The sequence below is a fragment of the Ornithodoros turicata genome, chromosome 6 (assembly GCF_037126465.1).
Source record: "Ornithodoros turicata isolate Travis chromosome 6, ASM3712646v1, whole genome shotgun sequence".
Classification (NCBI taxonomy): Eukaryota; Metazoa; Arthropoda; class Arachnida; order Ixodida; family Argasidae; genus Ornithodoros; species Ornithodoros turicata.
In genome coordinates this window covers 67325453-67346537 of record NC_088206.1, presented here as the reverse complement: position 1 = coordinate 67346537, position 21085 = coordinate 67325453, and the positions used below count along the sequence as shown (strand labels likewise).

Genomic DNA, 21085 nt, shown 5'->3' with positions numbered 1-21085 from the left:
TCGTCCTCTCACTTCATTTCTCCCTTTCTCACCTTCTCTTCGCTCCAGCAATTTAGATTCTACTTACAGCAGTGAGAGCGTAGCATCAGATATATAGGCCACACGGTGTGTGTGTGTGTATGATTCTGTCTGTTTGCGTTTACGCGCTGTGTCTGCGCGAATCAAACTGTCGTCTGCTTCCAAAATGAGGATGTGGTGAAAAGCAACGGATCTGGTGCGCGTAAAATGGATCCGGCCGAAGGATCTGGAGGTGCTCGGCGTGTGCTGCCGCACGACGAGCCATACCACCATCCTCCGTGCGTTCAGAAAGGTGTAGCGGTGTTTTCGACACGACAGTACGATCAGCATATTCATAAAGTCAGAGGTCAGTATATTTAAAAAAAATGGTGAACGTGTTACTGTGCGGGTTGTGGGGAGACGGTCCGGTCCGGCCCGGTGTCCGGATGATGTTAGGAGAGAAATATGGGTCAGTATGTCTGTTTAGGGTTGCAGTGGTGCGGGTCAGGGAATATTTGTATACATATCTTCTGCGTCGCCGGTAAGATATCGTGGGGGAGTGTTCTGAGGGGAGTTCGGGGTGGTGAAAATGAGGTTGTCATCGGGAGCATGACAGGTGGTTTGGTTAGGGGTCGACCTCTTTTAGGAGGGGGTTGTGGGCTACAGAGCGCAGATTGGCAAAAGTGTGTTCCCACGTTTATGAAGGTGTGTAGGTAGAATCGTGATGGTATTGTCGTAAATATAATGTGATGTAAATGCCCAATTTCTGGGTCGAACCTGTAGGCATCTTTGTGTATTCATGTGTCGGCGCAGTACAGACCGCGAAAATATATAATTAATGTCACATTGGTGAATATGTTTGCCCTGATAGAGCCTGGCAGAACTTGAGGATAAATTTGATGTCTGGAGTTATGCACTTGTCAAGTGAATACCACACGGGCACTCGAGATCTATGCATTGAGTGCTGACTGCGTTTAATCTAAATTCGATGTGAACTGTCAGCCCACCTGATTATATTTAATTCATGCGTTGGTAGTGAAAGAGTTCACCAGCGTAATCTTCAACAGTCGGGGAACCACCTGCTACCGAGAAAGCAGTGGCATATTCAACAGGGAAACTACTTTACAAGCACACGCATGGCAGGAGCAATAAATTATGGCTCGCGGACACCGTATCCCATGTAAAAAAAAAAAAAAAAAAAGAAAAGAAAGAAAAAAAGAAAAAAGACAACGCGGCAGGAAGTCTGTATAATTCATTGTGTACGTACGTGTTAGTTTCAAACATTTGCGTGCTTTTTTTTTCCTTTGGTGGAGATAAAAACCTATGTTTGTTTATTAAAAGAAGAAAATTAGCCGAGGTCCTTTGGCTGCACGTGGAGTATGTACGACGTTGAGCACTTATAAACATATGTTTGTTTGTGTCGTGTTTGTCCGTTCCCTTTCTGACAGACTATATAATGAGTCTGATAGTGCCAAGAGCATGCGCAAAGCTCACGTCAGGACGTCATTCACGTGACCATTTTACACTAACAAAATTACAGAAAAAATTGTCTGGAAATAACAATAATGATGATGATGATGAATGACTAAAAACGCAGTCGGGCGAATCAAGTCAAAGCGGAATCTCTCAATACAATCACAAATCGAACTGATTTGTTTATTGACGATGACACCTCAAGGGCCCCAGTGGTGCGTTACATGATGAGACACGACGAGATATATATTTACAATTTGATCGTGCACTCCCAGCCGAGCCCATCAAATTGTAAACATACACTCTTAAAAATGAACTTCACCGCATAGCACGCTCCTAGCCAACCATCATCTCGAATGACAACGTTCTGTCCCCTGATTTGCTGGAAACGGGAGGCGTACGCCATTTTTGTGACAGTTATGAACTGCATAAGTGTCACAAAAAAGGCGTGCGCCCCCCGTTTTCAACAAATCAGGGCAGATAACGATATCATTCGAGATGATGGTTGGCTAGGAGCGTGCTATGCGGTGAAGTTCATTTTTAAGAGTGTATGCTCAACGTGCAGCCACAGAGCTTCGGCTATTTTTCCTCTGTATATATATATATATATATATATATATATATACAGATGACAACAAGTAATGACAACAAACAATCTGATTCCAGACTACACATGAGAAACGAAAGCTCGTCGTAATGAATATACAAGGGCAATACAATAAATAATACTGATGCATTACAACAAATAATACCAGGAGCATCTGATCTTACACTAATAAGTATGAAATACCAACTGATATAAAATACGGGGAAACAAACTAAAAGAGAGATAAGAAAAAGAATAAGCAAAGCAAGCACAGTGCATTGGATCTCGACTCCTCGCTGATTTTGACTTGACTACCCTTACTTGCTGGTACAGAGGCTTTTCATTCCTTCCTTTGAGCTCACTTGGGGTCTGTCTCATGCACAGTCACGCCTTTTCCTTCCAAGGTGGCGTATAGCAGCACCCAGAGCACACACCCGAAAGCAGGTTAAGATGAAAAAGACGGCGCGAGGCTAACTGAGAAAAATAGACTGCACGAGAAAAATTGATGGAGAGAAAATACGAAGACTCATTAAAGAGGCCGTAGCATGTAAAACGTGGCATCGACTGTGATGTTGCTGTGTCGTAAATCGATTTTATTGATTGATACATCGGATTAAATGAACCACAGGGCAAATCATGTCGATGCAGATTAATGCGTTTTACATTTGTCCATCATATAACTTGGGAGGAAGTGTCGGAACCGAAGTGTGTGATTTGTTCAAATTAGAAATGGGACGAATCCGGAATTTGCCGAATCCGGATCCGGATCCAAGTCCGAATCCAAGGAAACTTCTGCGAATCCACGATTCTTACAAATCTCGAATCCTTCGAATCCTTTATTTAAAAAAAGAGTTTAAAAATCCAGGGAAAAAACTCTTCTACCGAAAAGTGTTTTGAAGCAGAATTTGATATATTTGTTTAATGAGAAACAAATTAAATAATAGTTCACATTCAGGGGAAAACATACCCATATAATTTACAAGTGTAATTTATTTAACGTGTTGTACATCGACTACAGGAAATACGTAAATTCTCGAGTCTAAATTGTTTCCGTAATACTAAGAAACAATGAAAAGCAAAACCGTGTCACTTTTAAATCTGTAATGTCGGAGCTTTATGCTGTGGTTTTTTTGCGCCCCGGGCCCCGCAGACCAAGCAGGCTTTCGGTGGACTCCGGAGACCCCAATTTTATAAAAGAAACAAACAAACGTGGTTGGTGGATTCGAAAGATTCGATTCGCTGTTCGATTCGATTCGATTCGGGATTCGGGTTCGCGATTCTCGAATCCCTGCCTAGGATTCGCGGATTGAGTTGGCCCATCTCCAGTTCAAACCATTCGGCACTTTTCAATAAATCTTTCAGCGCACGGGGAATAAAAACAAAACAAAACAAAACAAAACAAAACAAAAAGTTCATCTCTTCCACTCTTAAAAATAAACTTCACCTCATCTTCAACTTCATCATCAACTTCACCTCATCGGACTTCGATCGTTACTTTGAAGGGGCTCGTTATTTTATTCCCCGCATTCCCACCAGCAATGGGGTAGAGTACCGCCTGTGGCGATGAACCTCCCCACTCTCCAAGGTCAAAAATAAAGTTGTTGTTGTTGTTGTTCCACCTCATAGCACGCTCCTCCCATAGTACGCCTCCCATTTTCAACAAATCAGGGGCGAGAACGTTGTCATTCGGGATGATGGTTGGCTAGGAGCGTGCTATGTGGTGAAGTTCATTTTTAAGAGTGTAGCTTACCATCATCTCGAATGACTTCGTTATCTGCCCTGAATTGTTGAGAACAGCATAGCAGCATAAGTAAACAGAATAAACAGCATAAGTGTTACAAAAAGGCATACGCCTTCCGTTTTCAACAAATCGGGGCAGATAACGATATCATTCCAAATGATGGTTGGGTAGGAGCGTGCTATGCGGCGAAGTTCATTTTTAAGAGTGTAGGCTCCGTTGCTAGGTGGCACTTTCCGCATGCAAATGCGAGCGAATGCAAACGACGCATACTTTCGGACAACATCTTAGATCATCTGCCATTGAGAGCTGCACGTGGGTTGTTCCGTCGGGCAGTCTGCCAAAGGGAAGAACCGTGTTTAGACAACGCTAGAGCACTACTTAAAGAGCTTCTTCTATCTAGCCTGATCAACTGCCCTGTTGTTCAAGATTAGACCACGCACCTGTTATCTTCGTTATGCGCATGTTATACGTGCCTCTTGAGCGGAGCCCCTTTTCACCTGATTTCTTAAGGCTGCCCTATTCGTATGTTTCACGGGTGATAGAGTGGGTTACTTTATTGAGTGTGAGGATTCTTTTTTAGATTATATTTACTATACTGTTTTGGACACATTTAAATAAAAATGAAGTAAATTATGATGCACATGTGATGAGAAAGTACATATGTACATATGACCATACATACATTATAGACTGATCATATGAGATGTACAAACGATGATACGGATACAAGACGTACACGCATTCATAAGGTTAGTTGAAACATCATTTTTCGCCATATACCCAAAGAAAGACAACGCGAAGAGGTACGGACAATCTGAAAAAAAAAAAAAAAAAAAAGAAAGAAAGAAAGAATAGGAAAGTTGTTCGTAAGAGGACTTGCCCTTCTAGCGAGACATCGGAGTAGACATCCCAGAAGAAGAACAGTCTCTGTTCGAAATATCGGCGGCTTCTGTCCTGAGGCAACTCCTTCCTACATTCTACCGGTTCGCTGGATTTCTACCCATCTACTATCGGAGTAGTATGGTGTACAATGTGCCAGCGATGATGATTATGGTAATGATAATAATAAGATTACTATTATTACCATTATCATATTATTAATAATATTAATAAATAATAATAATAATATTATTATTATTATTATTAATATTTTATTTTTGATAAGGTGCCCATAAACAGTCCGAAGGTCTGGGAAATGGTGCACCAAACATGAGTCAATTAAAAAATGCAAAGATAAGAATAAATGCGCATAAACACAAAGAAGCTACACATCAAATACAGTAGACAAAACAGCAAATGTTAAAGTCAGTCGTGCGCTCTTAAAAATGAACTTCACCGCATAGCATGCTCCTAGCCAACCACCATCTCAAAATATATCGTTATCTGCCCTGATTTGTTGAAAACGGGAGCCGTACGCCTTTTTTGTGACACTTATGCTGTTCATAATTGTCACAGAAAAAGCGTACGCCTCCCGTTTTCAACAAATCAGGACAGATAACAAAATCATTCGAGATTTTGGTTGGCTGGGGGCGTGCTATGAGGTGAAGTTCATTTCTAAGAGTGTGGTCGAAAAACGAAACAACTAAAGGGAAGACTACATAAACTATACATGAAAAATTGACTTGATGGCATTAGTAACATGAGACATGACATTAGTAACATAATACGTCTGTTTCTTTTTGTAACCTAGTTGTAGTTTGTGCACGCTGTCCCAAGGCTACTGGGAGTTTGATTGTGCCAAGATATGCATACTTTCTACAGTTTTAGATTTCTTCCAAGTCCAGGTTTTATTTTAAGTCAGTCATGTTAGCCAAGTCCAGTTATAGCCATAGCCACAGTTGCTACGCGGTGCTAACACGGAATGAGTGTAGAGGAACGAGGTATCAAGAGTGTGACTGTGTCCAAATTCAGCAAGTTTGTCTACACTCTTAAACATGAGGGGGGGGGGGGGGTGTCGAGGTAGCTTGCCGTAGCTTAAACATGAACTTCACCGCATAGCACGCTCCTAGCCAACCATCATCCCGAATGACAACGTTCTCTCCCTTGATTTGTTGAATATGGGAGGCGTACGCCTTTTTGTGACACTTATGCTGTTCATAATTGTCACAGAAAAGGCGTACGCCTCCCGTTTTCAACAAATCAGGGCAGATAACGACATCATTCGAGATGATGGTTGGCTAGGAGCGTGCTATGCGGTGAAGTTCATTTTTAAGAGTGTAGTATCACTGATGTTAGCCTGGCTTTCAGCCGTGCAAAATAATTGGCTCAGTTCCGAAGAAGCCCAAAACCAAGGAAGAACACGATGGCGAATGCATGCGCTTTTCGCCAGCTGGCTGCATTGCAAGGTGTAAAATGGGAGAACCTAATGTCCCGTTACGTCTGTGCGGCATACACCTTTTCCGTTTCTCAAAATTCCGGTTTGGCATGGAGAACTTTCACCACTAGGAAGGCAGTCTCACCGCCATCGTCAGCTGCCAGTGACGATCTCAATTTCAATTTACTTTCAATTTCAATTAATTTATTTTTGAGGTGCCCGTGAACAGCCGGTAAATGCCTACACTCTTAAAAATGAACTTCACCGCATAGCACGCTCCTAGCTAACCATTATCTCGAATGATATCGTTACCTGCCCTGATTTGTTGAAAACGGGAGGCGTACGCCATTTTTGTGACACTTATGCTGTTCATAATTGTCACAAAAAAGGCGTACGCCTCCCGTTTTCAACAAATCAGGGCAGATAACGATATCATTCGAGATAATGGTTGGCTAGGAGCGTGCTATGCGGTGAAGTTCATTTTTAAGAGTGTAGGATGATGTCGATGAAACTGGCCTTTACAGTATTTTCAAAAAAAGAAAAAGAAAAAGAAAATCGCTTTTTTTTTTTTTTTCACATGCTGATGTCCTGATTTGTCCCACAGGACAGTATTTATTTTATAACTGTCTGGTGTCTAGATCACGTAGCGAATCTCACATGATCTGAATGGCATATACATCTCATGTATGCAGCATTCAGACAAAAACAGCGCAGCTGTGGAATATAGATCACCTCATTTCATGACGGAAAATAGTTCATGATGTTTACGCGAGTCTAGCCTTCCCTTGAATTCAAAGCGTGTCCATTCTTTGCTCCCCTCAATGTTTTATCCAGTACACGTTTGTTTCCAATTCATTGAAAGAATGAATGAAAAACGCGCCAGAAACTATACAAAGGAAGCCATTCCTGGGAAGGGGTCGGAACTGGAGCTGATAACCCGAACCGATAACCGCTAAACGTAGTTATTACGTTTTGAACCGGAACTGAACCGAAATAAATCGGAAGCGGTTACCGGTTCAAATGTTTGCTTCAGCAAGCCAGCCCTCAGTGCTTCCATAGCAATTGTAGCGTAGCTTCAACGGTTCCACTACGTTTTGAAAACCTTATCTGGAGACAAATCATGCGCCTTCACGGAGTCATGAACGAGGGTTCAACGTGGTACTGATTGATTGATTGATTATTAAAAAAAACAGTGAGAAATTGAACTTGTCTCCTGACTAGTTCTGCTGCTCCCAAAACAAAACAACAAACAAGCAAACAACCCAAAACAAACAAAAGTACGTGGTACTGATTTCCTTACAGCGTACAGAGGATTAATTTGCGTGTTGCAATAAAGGAATATTTCTAAGCTTTCTATCTATATACGAAACATTTGTGAGAGCATCTCACCTCATTAAACCATTAGCTGACGTTAACAGCTATATTTAACTTGGCATGATTTCATTGAACGAAAGCCCAAAGTTTAAGCAATAGATGGACGTTAAAAAAACGAAGAAGGAAAATGTCCCTGAATGCCGGCCCTGACCATTAAAAAAATTACAAGAATAGTAATCATAAAAAAAAAAGTGTCGCCATAACAATCGAAGCCTCGCCCGTGAATGTTCGGCCCTGAAAATAAATAAATAAATGAATAAAAACAAATAAAGTCCAACCTTTCGCAACATCTTTACGAAACACGACTACGATTGCATATACCACAATACGCAAGTCCATTACAAGTGGGCGGCGGTGACGGGACATCACGATGCTCTCGAGACTTCACGTGACCTTGACGGTCGCCGACGTGATTGCGAACTCTGTTGCACGACTAGCCCGCTCGCTTTTTTAAATGCTTCTCTTTTCTTTTCTCTTTTTTTTTATCTCCCTTTATCACCATGCCTGCTGGAAGCCCTGCCAGCCACAAGCCAGGTGACCTTGGCATAGTGCCGGCCGGCGGGCGGGCGGGCTCTCATGCGTTTGCTCCCAAGTTTCCGGATACAATATGTCGTTGAGCACCAGTTCACATAAAGAGTGGTCACGGAAGTTCATGATATGTGATCTTAGGAAGAAAGAGAAAGCAGAAGATGATGATGTAGAGAACGCAGTCGCATTAACCATCTTCATCTTTCATCGGAGGCGGTGTGTGGGACGGGGATGCTTTTTTTTTTCTGTCAATTTATGTTTATTTATTGATTGATCTATACACTTCCAGGGCCGTCAGGCATAACAAAAGGGAGTCGGTTTACAACGCAACTCCGTGGGAGCAGAAATACGTGAATAATAATGCGTAATAAACATATAAAACATGTCATAAGACGCTGCACTCTTAAAAATGAACTTCACCACATAGCACGCTCCTAGCCAACCATCATCCCGAATGACAACGTTCTCGCCCCTGATTTGTTGAAAACGGGAGGAGGAGCCTATTTTGTGCCGTGCATAATGGACACAAAATAGGCTCCTCCTCCCGATTTCAGCAAATCAGGGGCGAGAACGTTGTCATCCGCGATGGTGGTTGGCTAGGAGCGTGCTATGTGGTGAAGTTCATTTCTAAGAGTGTGGACGCAGCTTGCACATTATAGTACCCACATAAACACTTCTTTAAAGACTCTTTAGAGCCGGGGAGGAGGTTTGATGAGTGCACTTCCTCTCCTTCCAGCATTAAAGCTTAAAGCACTTCCAGCTTTAGACACATGTTGGTAATGATATGTTAAGGTGTAATGACGTAACTAGTAATAATGACCCACTCCCCATTTTTTCTAACACCCCTCCGTGCTCGGGATTCTGGATAATCCACTGATGGATGCTTAAAGGCATAACAGGGTCTTTGCTCTAACGTGTCCAGAAATTTTATTTAAAGCGAGCGATAAAAGAGAAACGAGTGCTACGTTTCAGCTACTTGACTTAAAACCAGGTCCTACCACTGAAGCAGCATCTGTTTCTTACTCAAGTAGCAGAAAAGTACCACTTGCCTTTCTTTTATCGCACGCTTTAAATATAATTTCTGGACACGTTAGAGCAAACACCCTGTATATATATAGCGGTGGTAGTTCCGCGACTGCGGCTCTGTCTGCTCCATAGTCCTCAAAGCCGCCTGTTATTCAGCGATCGCTCTGGATTGCGCTTTGGTTAGCAACGTGCAACATACAGCAAGAGGAGCTAAACTTCGTAAAAAATACCTCTACGCTAATAGCAATGTTTTCAAGGATGCGCTCGTGCAAGGCATGCGTCACTATACTATCAATCGAGCTCTTGTGCGACGTCACGCGGACGTAGAGACGTAATGTCCAAGGGAACCGTGAATTGGAGAGCTCACTAAAATACACGCAACATGAAGAAGGTAAAGACAGGGGGAACAGGCAGGACAACAAAAACAACTTTATTTTTTGATGCCAGGGCGAGCAATACGTCTAATCTCCTTTTGTAGCGTTCAGAGGGAGACAAAAAAAAAAAAAAAAGCAGATACTCGACCATGGCATTCCGAACATCGTTCTTCCTGAAGAACAGCCATAGCCAAAGAAGCAGCCGTGTGTACCCTTGTAATCAAATCAAAATATTTTATTTTATTTTATATAATGAACACATAAAGTCAAATGTGGGTCTGCGAGGGCAGGCCTGTGATGCGGTCCCAAATAAATACGAGGTTCCAAAAACAGGGATAATATACAAAGCGTTTACCTGCAAGCGATTCGCGTATACCGGCTTTACATTCAAGCTGCATCACCTTCCTTCTGTTTGCTACACACTGATACAATTACAACAACCGCGATATCACGATTCTGAACCTGCTACTTAACCTCCGATTACGTATATGTACCTATATCTAAACGTTCTCTAGACCAACGTAACGCGGAATAACGGTGTAACTTAACGCCCATGTCATTGTTAATCTGCGCAACACTAAAATTAGTATGCGGCTCGAGTTGCGAAACGATGAATCTGCGCAGATAAATTGTCCCTTTACCCACACGCCCAGTCGTTGAGAACCGGTTCTGTTTTAAAGGTGGGAGAAGGAACCGGGAAATTCACAGCATGGAAGGGGTTATGTTGGTGATGGAACTGTTTGAACGGGCGGTAGCAGATGTAGGCAGCCGTTCTAGGAAGAGGAAGCCGGTATTCCGGGGTTGCAGGAAATTGAATGCGGTCTTCTCTGCTTGCGTAAGCGTTGCTGGGATAGGGTTTCTCTGTAATGGGTCAAGTGGCACCGGCATGGCAAAGAATGTTTACCCAAGAGATAGTACTATGATGCTTTTGTGCGGATTTTGCTTTTTGGTGGTGGGTGGCGGAGGGGGACTCAAATTTTTTGCATTTCCTTCCTCATAGTTTGTGGGGCGCCGAGGAGGAGGACGAGGGGCGCGTGGAGTTTAGGGTTCTTTTCGAGAGCTCGGAAATACAAAAGATGGTTTGACTGACGTCTGAGTCTGTTTCCATTGTTGCATTGAAGACACTTTACAATTGGCGCAGTCGACAGGATCAGTATGTGGGTGGAACTCGAAATAACACAACAGGACCCAGAGAGCCTGCAGTTCACACGGTGCCGACTACAAGACGAGGATAGTTTATTTTCCCTTTTTAACTCTCTCTCGCCTTCTCCGCCATCCTTTGAAACTCAAACGTCTTCTTTTCACCACTCATCTTATTTTTCTTAAAAGATAGCTTTCTTAAAAGATAGCGGTGTAAAACCCTCTTCTAAATTCCATCCCTCCCAATTATCATATTTTAACGCCTACACTCTAAGAACTGAAGTTCACCGCATAGCATGCTCTGCGCCAACCATTGCCACGAATGACTGGGTTATCGCTTCTGATTCGAGGAGAGAAAGAGAGGCGTACGCCTTTTTGTGTCAATTATCATATATCCGAATTGACACAAAAAGGCGTACGCCTCTCTCTCTCCTCGAATCAGAAGCGATAACCCTATCATTCGTGGCAATGGTTGGCGCAGAGCGTGCTCTGCGGTGAAGTTCAGTTTTTAGAGTGTAAGAACAGGAGGGGCAGCGCACTTACACTCTTAAAAATGAACTTCACCACATAGCACGCTCCTTGTTGTGTGGTGTGGTTGTTTCTTATTGGGGATTGCAGATTTTTCGTTGCCTTTGTCTTTATAGATCGTCTTATTTTCTTAATTAGTTACCTAGCTTTTTCTAACTTAACTTCTTCGTTACATTGTTATCTTCATATCTTTTCACCTTATCCCTCGTTTATCACTCTAAAACCTGAACTTCACCGCATAGCACGCTCTGCGCCAACCATTGCCACGAATGATAAGGTTTTCGCTTCTGATTCGAAGAGAGAGAGTGGGCGTACGCCTTTTTATGTCAATTTGGATACACGATAATTGACACAAAAAGGCGTACGCCCACCTCTCTCTTCGAATCAGAGGCGATAACCCTATCATTCGTGGCAGCGGTTGGCACACAGAGTGCTATGCGGTGAAGTGCTGTTTTTAGAGTGTATCATGCGTATAGGTAGAAGGTAGAACTTTGCAGCCTTTTAGGCACAACATATGCGGCAACTATTACCTCCTGGAAGGTGTAACTATACTCCACCCTTTTTTTTTCCTGTGAGTGTACTTCGTGAGCAATAACGCACTATTCTACCACCCTTTCACCGCGGCGCGCTTCCTACGAACGATCGTCAAACACCTTCGTCAACACTTCCTTGTCCTTCGCCGACGTAAATAGTAAACGTCCACAAGCTGAGTTAAAGTTTGAAAACCGCCTGAGGGGGGATAACGCAGAGACGTACTCTAACCACACACCTTTGCGCGCGCACTCTTCGCGTCTTTGAAGTTTAGCTGCTCTCGAAATAGGCGTGACGCTGGCGTCTGCCGCGTTGTCGCCAACGCTCCAAGGCCTTTCTCAGCATAATGATCCGTCTAGATTTCAAGCAGCTTAGGCCTGCGGGCGGCGACGCCAGCATTGCTGACCTCTCCTGGAGACCGCAGTGTTCTTTTGACGTCATACGCACGTCAGACGTCCTCGATTTTAATGTAATTTGTCCGCGCTAACAGCAGGCGACTTGTCGTTTAGGGTCGCAGCGGCGTTGACGTTCGTAACGTAACGTTAGAGACGCAGCGTAACACGCACACCGTATAGCGCTGTCGTGGCGTCAGCGCTAAGCCTTGTCGAAGCCACACGAACGGGGACGTGCTTTTGGTATCTGCCGACTGCGGTCGATAAAAAACACAGTGGTTATTCAGCATTCGGTTAGTACTGGTATAGCTGCCGGAAAACGGCCAAGTTGCACACAGGTCAGAAAATCGTACTTAATTTGTAGCATCTTGTGCAATACAAAACTATAAATTAGGGATGTGCCAACCACCGTATCCGCGAATCCTCTAATCCTAGGCAGGGATTCGAGATTCGGAAATCCGAATCCGAGGGCCACAAATGACCAATCGAATCTTTCGAATCCACCAGCTACATTTGCTTGTCTCTTTTTCAAATTGGCGCCTCAGGAGTCCGCCGAAAGCCTCACTGGCCGACGGGTGTTTTCTTGTTTGTTTGTTTGTTTACATTGCTCTGGACTGAAAGGATTCAGTCGGGAACTGTTACATTACAAGTTTAAGAGTAACGTGGTTTTGCTTTTGATTGTTGCTTATATAGGTTTATGGAAATAATTCGGACTCGAGAATTTATGTATTTCTTGTAGTGGATGAACAACATGTTAAATAAAGTACGTTTAAGAACTATATGGGTATATTTTCTCCCGAAACTGAACTATTATTTAATTTGTTTTCGCTAAACAAAGGTATCATATTCTGCTTCAGAATACTTTTCAGTAGAAGTTTTTTTTTTCCTGGCCTTTTTCAACTCTTTTGAAAGAAAGGATTCGAAAGATTCGAGATTCGTAAGATTCGTGGATTCGGATGCGGATGCGGATTCGTAAAATCCCGGATTCCTCTCATCTCTACACTCTTAAAAATGAACTTCACCGCATAGCACGCTCCTAGCCAACCAACATCTCGAATGCTGTTCATAATTGTCACAGAAAAGGCGTACGCCTCCCGTTTTCAACAAATCAGGGCAGATAACGATATCATTCGAGATGTTGGTTGGCTAGGAGCGTACTGTGCGGTGAAGTTCATTTTTAAGAGTATACTATAATTAGTCTAGGTGCATATAAAGTAGACCAGCAGAGAACTTATCAGTGCAGCGTTTGGATTCACCACTCATGAATAGCACCCGTTCACAGATGCGCTGCAAAACTTTTTGTGTGTCTTCTAGATAGCGCGGATTAAATAGCCTGTAGTATACATAGATAACCTCCAGTGTATTGGCTGCGAGATCGACCTGTAGGGAGTGACACAGTCACCTTTCTAGTGTGCATGGATAACACACCGTCCGATGTTTGCAGTTGATGGTTCTTTCCCGTAATTGTTGTGTATATTCACCGGAAGATCACTTGTGCCGCGATGGTACGATACTGTTGGGTTCCCCAATGTTCCGCAAACTTACACTGAACGCGGAATAAACGTGTAAAAGCAGACGACGCGAGGAAGCTATCCACACTATACTGTAGTTCATCGTCTTTCCGCAGCGCGCCGACACCGTTCGATCTCGGGGCGAATACCTTTCTTGGATGAAGCGAATCGGTAGGCGGATCGTGTATACGCAATTATCCCCTAAAGAAAACACCACATTACGTCTTCACTATGAAAGAGTCGTTTGAGTGACAGATGACTCCGCAGTTCTTCAATCAAGTGATTCGTACACGACTGATTGCCGCGAAATTATAGGCTTTCGAGCACGATGGTTTCCTGATAATATTAATCGCTGGCTGAGTGTACAAGGTGCCAACTCTTGTCAAAGGCGTGGCTTCCATTTCGAGCAACATTGTGACGTCCCGATCAGCTGGGCGTACTTCGTCTTCACACGTTTTTATAAGAGTTTCGCTGTTCAGGTACTTAGGAGGGGACCGTGATGCGGTTGTAAACCTTTGTTTTATTATAGGTAAGAATCCAAGGGGCAGATTCCCAACACAAACATCAACAGGAAGAAGTACACGTATGCGTAACGTCATATCTACATACTGTGTTGCGTAAAGACACTGACACTGATATTTCTGAGGCTCCTTTATGAAGATGTGTGTATCTCATAAAATTCCCCTTTTCGTTCTGTTTTTGTGATATGCATCCAAGCCACATGGCATTTACGCTATTCAAACATACGCATATTTGATGTGTGTATGTACTCGTTTATTTGTATTTATTTAATTTGTTTTTGGTGCTATTTCGTTTTGCACGAGCGGTCCCTATGGAACTTCGATATTCTACACCACCGGAGCTATTGCATTGAAGAATGGTGGTGGTGGTGGTGGTGTTTGTAAAAGAGCTCGCCGTCTTCGGCCTCACAGAGGTGGGCAACGTCACGACTGACGCCCTGGGGGGATGTGCGTCCTGGGCCGACTTCTAAGTGAACTGTGCCGACGTATGTCTGAAAGCGTCTGACGCACTCACGCCTCAGACGCACTCAGACGCACTGAAGAATTAACTTCACAAGCAGCACAACATTTTATCCCAATATTGGCTGGATATTGGCAATGTTGGTCTAATAGCGGTCCAGTATTGCCGATACCAAGCCAACATTGTGCCAACGTGTTATGCTGCTTGGGTGGAGGCAGGGAAGCGTTCCGCAAGCTAAATACGGGCTTAATAGCACCGGGCTTATTTGCGAACCGCGCCAACAGCAATGTATCATCATCACTCCACGGTTTAACAACAAATTTCTGCTCGATTTTCGCGTTCGTGAATGCGCAAAAATTAGGACAGATGTGCAACCTATAGAAACTCTCACTCAACGGTTGGCTATTTAGGAAAAAAAAAAACGTGTTCCTTATCGTGCATTTTGTTTTGCGTGTCAACAACACTTATTGGTGCCTTGTTCCCCTTTTGGCGTTCATTTGTCAGCGGTGTGATCAAAAGATGACTGCGCTTTCTTTATGCATGACTTCGACAAGTGTGACCAGTGTGACTGCCTTTCTTCCGCTGACTCCGCATGAATGAAAACATACGTTCAGAGGGCTCGTAAACTATGTTCTCGACATCTGTCCCTCTTCTTCCGCACCTGCTATGCTTGCCCTTTTGGTCTTGTGACGCAACACATTGTGGTGGCGCTGTAATAGCGTAGTGAAGCATCTTGTTAAGAGCAAGAGGAAAAAAATCCGGTTTTGGACAAGGTCGGACCGTTTTACGGGTCCCAATTAAGTCCTGCCATGGGCGACGAGTAACTATGCCGTGAACTTTTTTATGTATGCCTTACGCGTGTGAGGGGTAAGGATAAGGATGGTTGATTGATTTTTAAGTTTTTTTATTAGTTGATTAGTAGCAGTGATTGATCTACGCGGCGACGTTCAAAGGAGTCGACAATATTGATTCGTATTGCCAGCGTTGCTTGATGAATTATACAGATGTCTCTCCTTCAACATAGATGCATTTCACTTGTATTTGAAATATTTTTTATCGTGCACGCGTCCTTCGGTGACGTTATCTTTAATTCGAATTTACGCATTTATTTTATACGTGTACACGCTTTTAAATTTCTCTTCTCTTGTTTTTCTTTTCAGAAATGAGTGCGTTCATTTCATTTCATTTCATCAGGCCATGCATGTCCACGTAGTCCTTCTAAAACGTTATGCTTGATTTGTGTACACAAATAAAAAATCTAATCCTAAGCTTCCACTACTTAGGTTTATAGGCTAATTCGGATAATGCGACGGTTAATTCGTTTATGTTTCGTTTTTTGATATCTTACTGTTGCACGAATGCTGCTGTAGTTTTCAACAAAAGGGCGTTTATTGAACGTCCTCCATTACAGAACCATTTTTAACCTGCGAAATAAATGCATAAATCTCAGCTCTACATCACTTAATGTATGATGGTTATCGGTGAATTCAACCATCTAATTTCACTCTCCTTCGAACTCTAGTTATTCCGAAAACGCTACCGCACATTTTCAAGTGTTCCCCTCAAGTACCAACATGTGATTCGTATCGATTAAAGCACTCACTACATCACACTCCTTATTTTGCTCGCAAGGTCAACGGTATAAAGACAACGAATAAAAGAGAGAGTGAGAGAGAAAAGACAGTAGAGAAGATCTTTCCGCCACGGAAATCGACCTTTGACGTGATCGATAATTATTGTGCCCGGAAAGACAGTGCACGCCACGCACACAGCAACTCATGAACCTCGTGTTCTACGTGGAAGATGAGGCGTAGCCTGGACTCAGGGGGATTTTGTCCCCTAAAAAACTTGACCAGGGTACATGCAACTTGGAGATCTTGTTTAGGCACGCGGGAGGCCTTTGACACCAAGCCACACCCACTAAGAAGAAGGAAAGTCTTCTAAGAAAATGAAAAAAAAAAGTTCGTTGTAAGTGGGTAGCTGAATAATTTAGGACGAGAAAAGATAAGTAATTTTCGGCTTAAGCTCTTGAGCGTCCTTCTTCTTAAGTTTGGGGTAATTATATTTGTTGAGAAGTACGCAGACGTTGTTGGGCGCGACCTGAAACAGCACTGTGGTGTGGTATGGTGGATATATTCATGAAGATTTATGGACTAACCTCTCCACATTTTTTTCTTCCTTTTCCAATCCAATCCAATCCAAGATTTATGGCATGAGCTTTCTGCAAACAAATTAGACATTACTTGGCAGATTAACTCTCTTTGTAGACGGAGCTTGAGACAGTTTCGTCTTTCAGGACCTTTTATTTCAGTGCATTTATTTGTCTTCACTGTTGCCATTGTTGCGTACTTGCCATGAAAAGAAATAAGAATAAGCTTAGTCGTTTCTCGGGTTCGTACCTTTGGTAGTGCATTTGGAAGAGGGCAACCAGGGTGTAATCCTCCTCTCCCACGTAAGTCCCCATAGAACCCCTCCCGAAATATTTTGACGCCGCTGACGTCAAGTATCCGTGGTGTCACGAGATGACTGTTCTAAATCCCCGATTCATTGATCCATCACACTCGTCGTCACGGAATTAAGCACAGATCTCAAGAGAGCTCCAATCAAAAATTGCGTACCACTTCTTTTTCTCTCTCACACAATTATTATCCACGCATAAAATAAACATCATCCAACAAAACCGCATATTATACCCTTTCCACACATTTCTCCCACCCTTTTACATGTCCTTCTCTACTTATTACGCAGTGATAAAAAAAAAAGAAAAAAAGAAAACAGAGTTCATTGTTATGGAGATTGACGCGCGGTGGCGCCGCCGGCGTTCAAGTCGTTCATTCAAACGCAGACGACATTTTTCTCTACACCCGGAAGTGAAAATGGGCTTCACGACTTCAAGAAAAGAGAAAAGCAACGAGTCGAACAAAAGCCAGGTCAAAAGAGCGTGCCATCTGCTGCTTGAGTCCGTAGCTAACCTCAGAAGTCGAGGCGTGGGGGAATGAGAGGAAAGTGAACGAATGAGGAAGCGGGCAAATGAAGCCTGGAGATACACCTGTCCTCCCAAGCACACACTGTCCTCTACTGTACTAAATGTACTCGTGCATATTTCATGTCCCCATCCCTCTTTCCCTCGCTGCGGAGCCCGGGTCGTCTTTTGTACTGGAGACCACACCCTAACCGGTCTGCACGCTACCTGTAACATCCTCTCCCACCCTTTCCCTTCCTTTCCACAAGCATTGTTTCGCTTTCTGTTTATCCTGTTTAAGAAATAATAAAAATCTTAAAAAATCTAAACACAAAGTCAAATCAGCGGCATAGAAAAACGAAGGGTCCGTGAAATTAAGGAGTGAAAGGTTCAAAGGTATGTGTGTTGTCAGAACGTTCAAGCAGTGCAAGCGTCCTTCCATTAGCACAGACAGGCTGTCTAGACACCGGCGGCTTAGTGGGTAAAGGACCCCCTACCACCCGTTGAGGGTACCACCGCTCATGGTGCTGCTGTTAAGGGTACTACTGCTGACCGACGGGCTGCTTGACACTGTGTAGTCATGGCTGGTTTGGCCGTCGACAGTCATGGAGGATACAACTTTATTTTTTGCGATAGTGAACGTAATTCAGGATAATTCAGTAGTTGAGGATGTAATTCAGTAATTCGCAGATTAATTGCGTCGAATATATCTCGTTTCGTTCTACATTGCTGCCCTAGAAGTATGATATGCCCTAGCGTGAAGACGGACACGTTTCCTCTTTCGTGTTGTGTCTGCATCCATCGTGCAGTCGAAAATTTAAACCTCGCACTCATAAGATACCTTCCGATCAGCCCTATGCCATGGAACTTTCAGTCTATATGGCGTTCAAGATGCGGAGGGAGAGAGTACAGCATAATTAGTAGCCTCCAGACCGCGTGCATTGTCCGCTTTGCTAGAGAGTGGTGATCTTCTCTGAACGCGTGCATATTCATTGAGCGACAGCCAGCAACAATAAAATTGTCTGTGGTTAAGATCAGGTTTGCCGCGTGTAACCATGTGGTGTTGGCGGACAGGATGGGGTCAATGATTCCCGAGGCGTGATCCAGGTATGAGAGGGAGAAAACCATTTCAAGGTAGCCGTGTAACCCGTTCTTACGAGCCTATCTGTATTTATAGTACTATGCAGGTGGATGCGCGAAGGACTGAGGGGAGACGAAAGCGAACGTGAAAGGTTGCTTCGTGATTCGATGACGCGTACTACGAAGTAACAGGGAAAAACGTTGACGTCGTTGTATCCGGGTTTCCATCCCAGGTAGTGTTGTTGTATCAGGGCTTTCCGTTTCGTTTTGTAAAGCGATCGCTTTATGGGGCTGACTTCCGCGTAGGTCCATCCGTAGGTGCGCGAAGGACTGAGGGGAGACGAAAGCGAACGTGAAAGGTTGCTTCGTGATTCGAGGACGCGTACTACGAAGTAAAAGGGAACAACATTTACGTCGTTGTATCGGGGTTTCCATCCCAGGTAGTGTTGTTGTATCAGGGCTTTCCGTTTCGTTTCTTAAAGCGATCGCTTTATGGGGCTAATTTCCGCGTAGGTCCGTCCATAGGTTCATGGGGCCACGTGACAGAAAGCGTTCCGCCAATGATAGCCCTATAAATGTACTGCATTTGAACGCGTTTGGTTCAGGGCCACAAAGTCGCCGCCCATTTTCGTAATCACCGAAAATTTTGTGAACGATGCGTTATAATACTGCAGCCACGAGGTTAATAAATTAAGCGAATAAGAACGTAATTCGGTACCTGTGTAGCGATAAGATAGAGCATGTAGTGTCGTGCCGCTTGTGCTTATGAGAGGAACTTTATCAGCGCAGAGTTACGTAACGTTGGAGCGCGTAAGGACCATTCTGGAAGAACTCATCGGCGCCTATGTTAAGTTCCAGGAATGGTGATGACCACCCGGGTGTACTTGGACGTTCAATGCATTGTATCGATTTAATTGCATTCATCATCATCATCATCACCATAATCCGAAACGCCCCACTCAGAAGCAAGGCCGATCACACTCACCATTGCCGTACAGCTTAGACTGCGAGGTGACCCGGGTTCGAATCCGTGCTGCCTGGGCGTTTTCGTTTTCCCTGGGTCTTCCTAAGACTCCTTATGAGAAATGTCGGCACAGTTCCCTGTGAAGTCGGCCCAGGACACACGATACCCCCTGCGATATTCGTGAAGTTGCCCGCCTGGGCCTGACCGACTACGGCAAGCAGTTTCATCATCATCATCATCATCACCGCCGCCGTATATCTTCATATCTTTCACGGACCCGTGCACAGAATCGAGGACACAGCTATCTCTTTGTGTTTTTATGTGCCTGAAATGTACTACATACACGACACTCCCCACGTGGAAAGCACTTTCAAACAATCGGTCGGTCTATCGGTCTATCCAAATCGGTCTATCCTTCATTGTGAACCACTAATGATGAGAAACACAACGAGAGCCCTAGAAAAAAGAGAAAAAGATGACCTCCAGACAGTTCGGGAATGTCCTTTTCGAAGCGTCTCACTGGGCTTTGCCCTTCGCTTTAACGGTCTCCTGCTTCGCCGAGGACAACGGGTCTGTTGCACAACCGGCGCTGATGGGTTTTTGAGAACACACCTGAAGTCACTGCATTGCACACACAGCATACGAAGAGTGTGGCCTTCTTCGGTTTAATTACGCTCAATAAGTATGCAAATAAATGGGCATACAGGGAACGGGAAATGGATGTCTCTGCAGCAGTTACTGCTCCCTGTCGACAATGGTGGATTAGTAGGAGTTTCATGTTTTGCTGTGGTATTAAGCACTGTTCTCTGTTCCGTTGTTGCAGAGACTGACCGTGTATATTCACGGAATATTCTTCGAAATGTTCTAGCGGAAGAAAAAAAAAAAAAACTGCTCGCGAGGCGGACGTTCCACCTCTATCTTCTGTTCTGTATTCGCACGGCGTCTGAATATCGAGAATGGCGTGCTGCACACGTTGCAGACGACACCATCGACCTTGTCGTCTGCTACGGAATATCTTCTGGCTGGGTCGAAGGATATTCCTCGTGGTTAGAAGAGCGCAAAAAGGACGTGACATTGTACGCTCGCGCTCATATGGCATGGTAGCTTTTATGACGATGTGCGCGTTTTCCGCTGGACTATTTCGCATGATATTGCTCGTATGAATACACGGTGACTGAGACAGGGGTAATGTTTAGTCGCGCTCATGGTGCTTCACGTGCCGCAGGGCAGGACGACGGATAATTTCGAAATTTTCCAACTATAACTATAACTCGTTTGTAACTATGAGATAGGAAAAAAAAAAGTATTCGCTTTATGTTTCTGCAGATACACCGGAAAAGCAGGTTGCATACAGGCAGACACTGTAGGGTAGATATTGCAGACATTGCAGCCCAACAACGCTCTGCCCTCAAAGCTCTTTTGACCTTTTTTGGACACCGTAGGACTTTTGTCCTTATTGTGAAGGGGCTCATTGTTTCGTCCTTCGCATCATCACCAGCAATGGGGTACAGTGTCGCCCCTGGCGATGAAATTGCCCATTCATCATCTTTAAATAAAGTTGTTGTTGTATAAGGATAATACAT

The 21085-nt window shown here is 43.9% G+C and overlaps 1 protein-coding gene across 7 annotated transcripts in view; it reads left to right on the top strand.

Annotated features, from left to right (window-relative positions):
• The window catches only part of LOC135397122 (muscle-specific protein 300 kDa-like), a 177056-nt gene that overhangs the window by 21581 nt on the left and 134390 nt on the right, over window positions 1–21085 (top strand). The window contains exon 1 of one of the 7 annotated variants that reach the window (XM_064628476.1): window positions 94–364. The exons of the other annotated variants lie outside the window; for them this stretch is intronic. Within the exon in view, the coding sequence (XP_064484546.1) occupies window positions 226–364 (139 nt within the window). The 5' untranslated portion in view covers window positions 94–225. Of the gene's footprint in view, window positions 1–93; window positions 365–21085 lie in introns of those variants that run through there. 7 annotated transcript variants of the gene reach the window in all.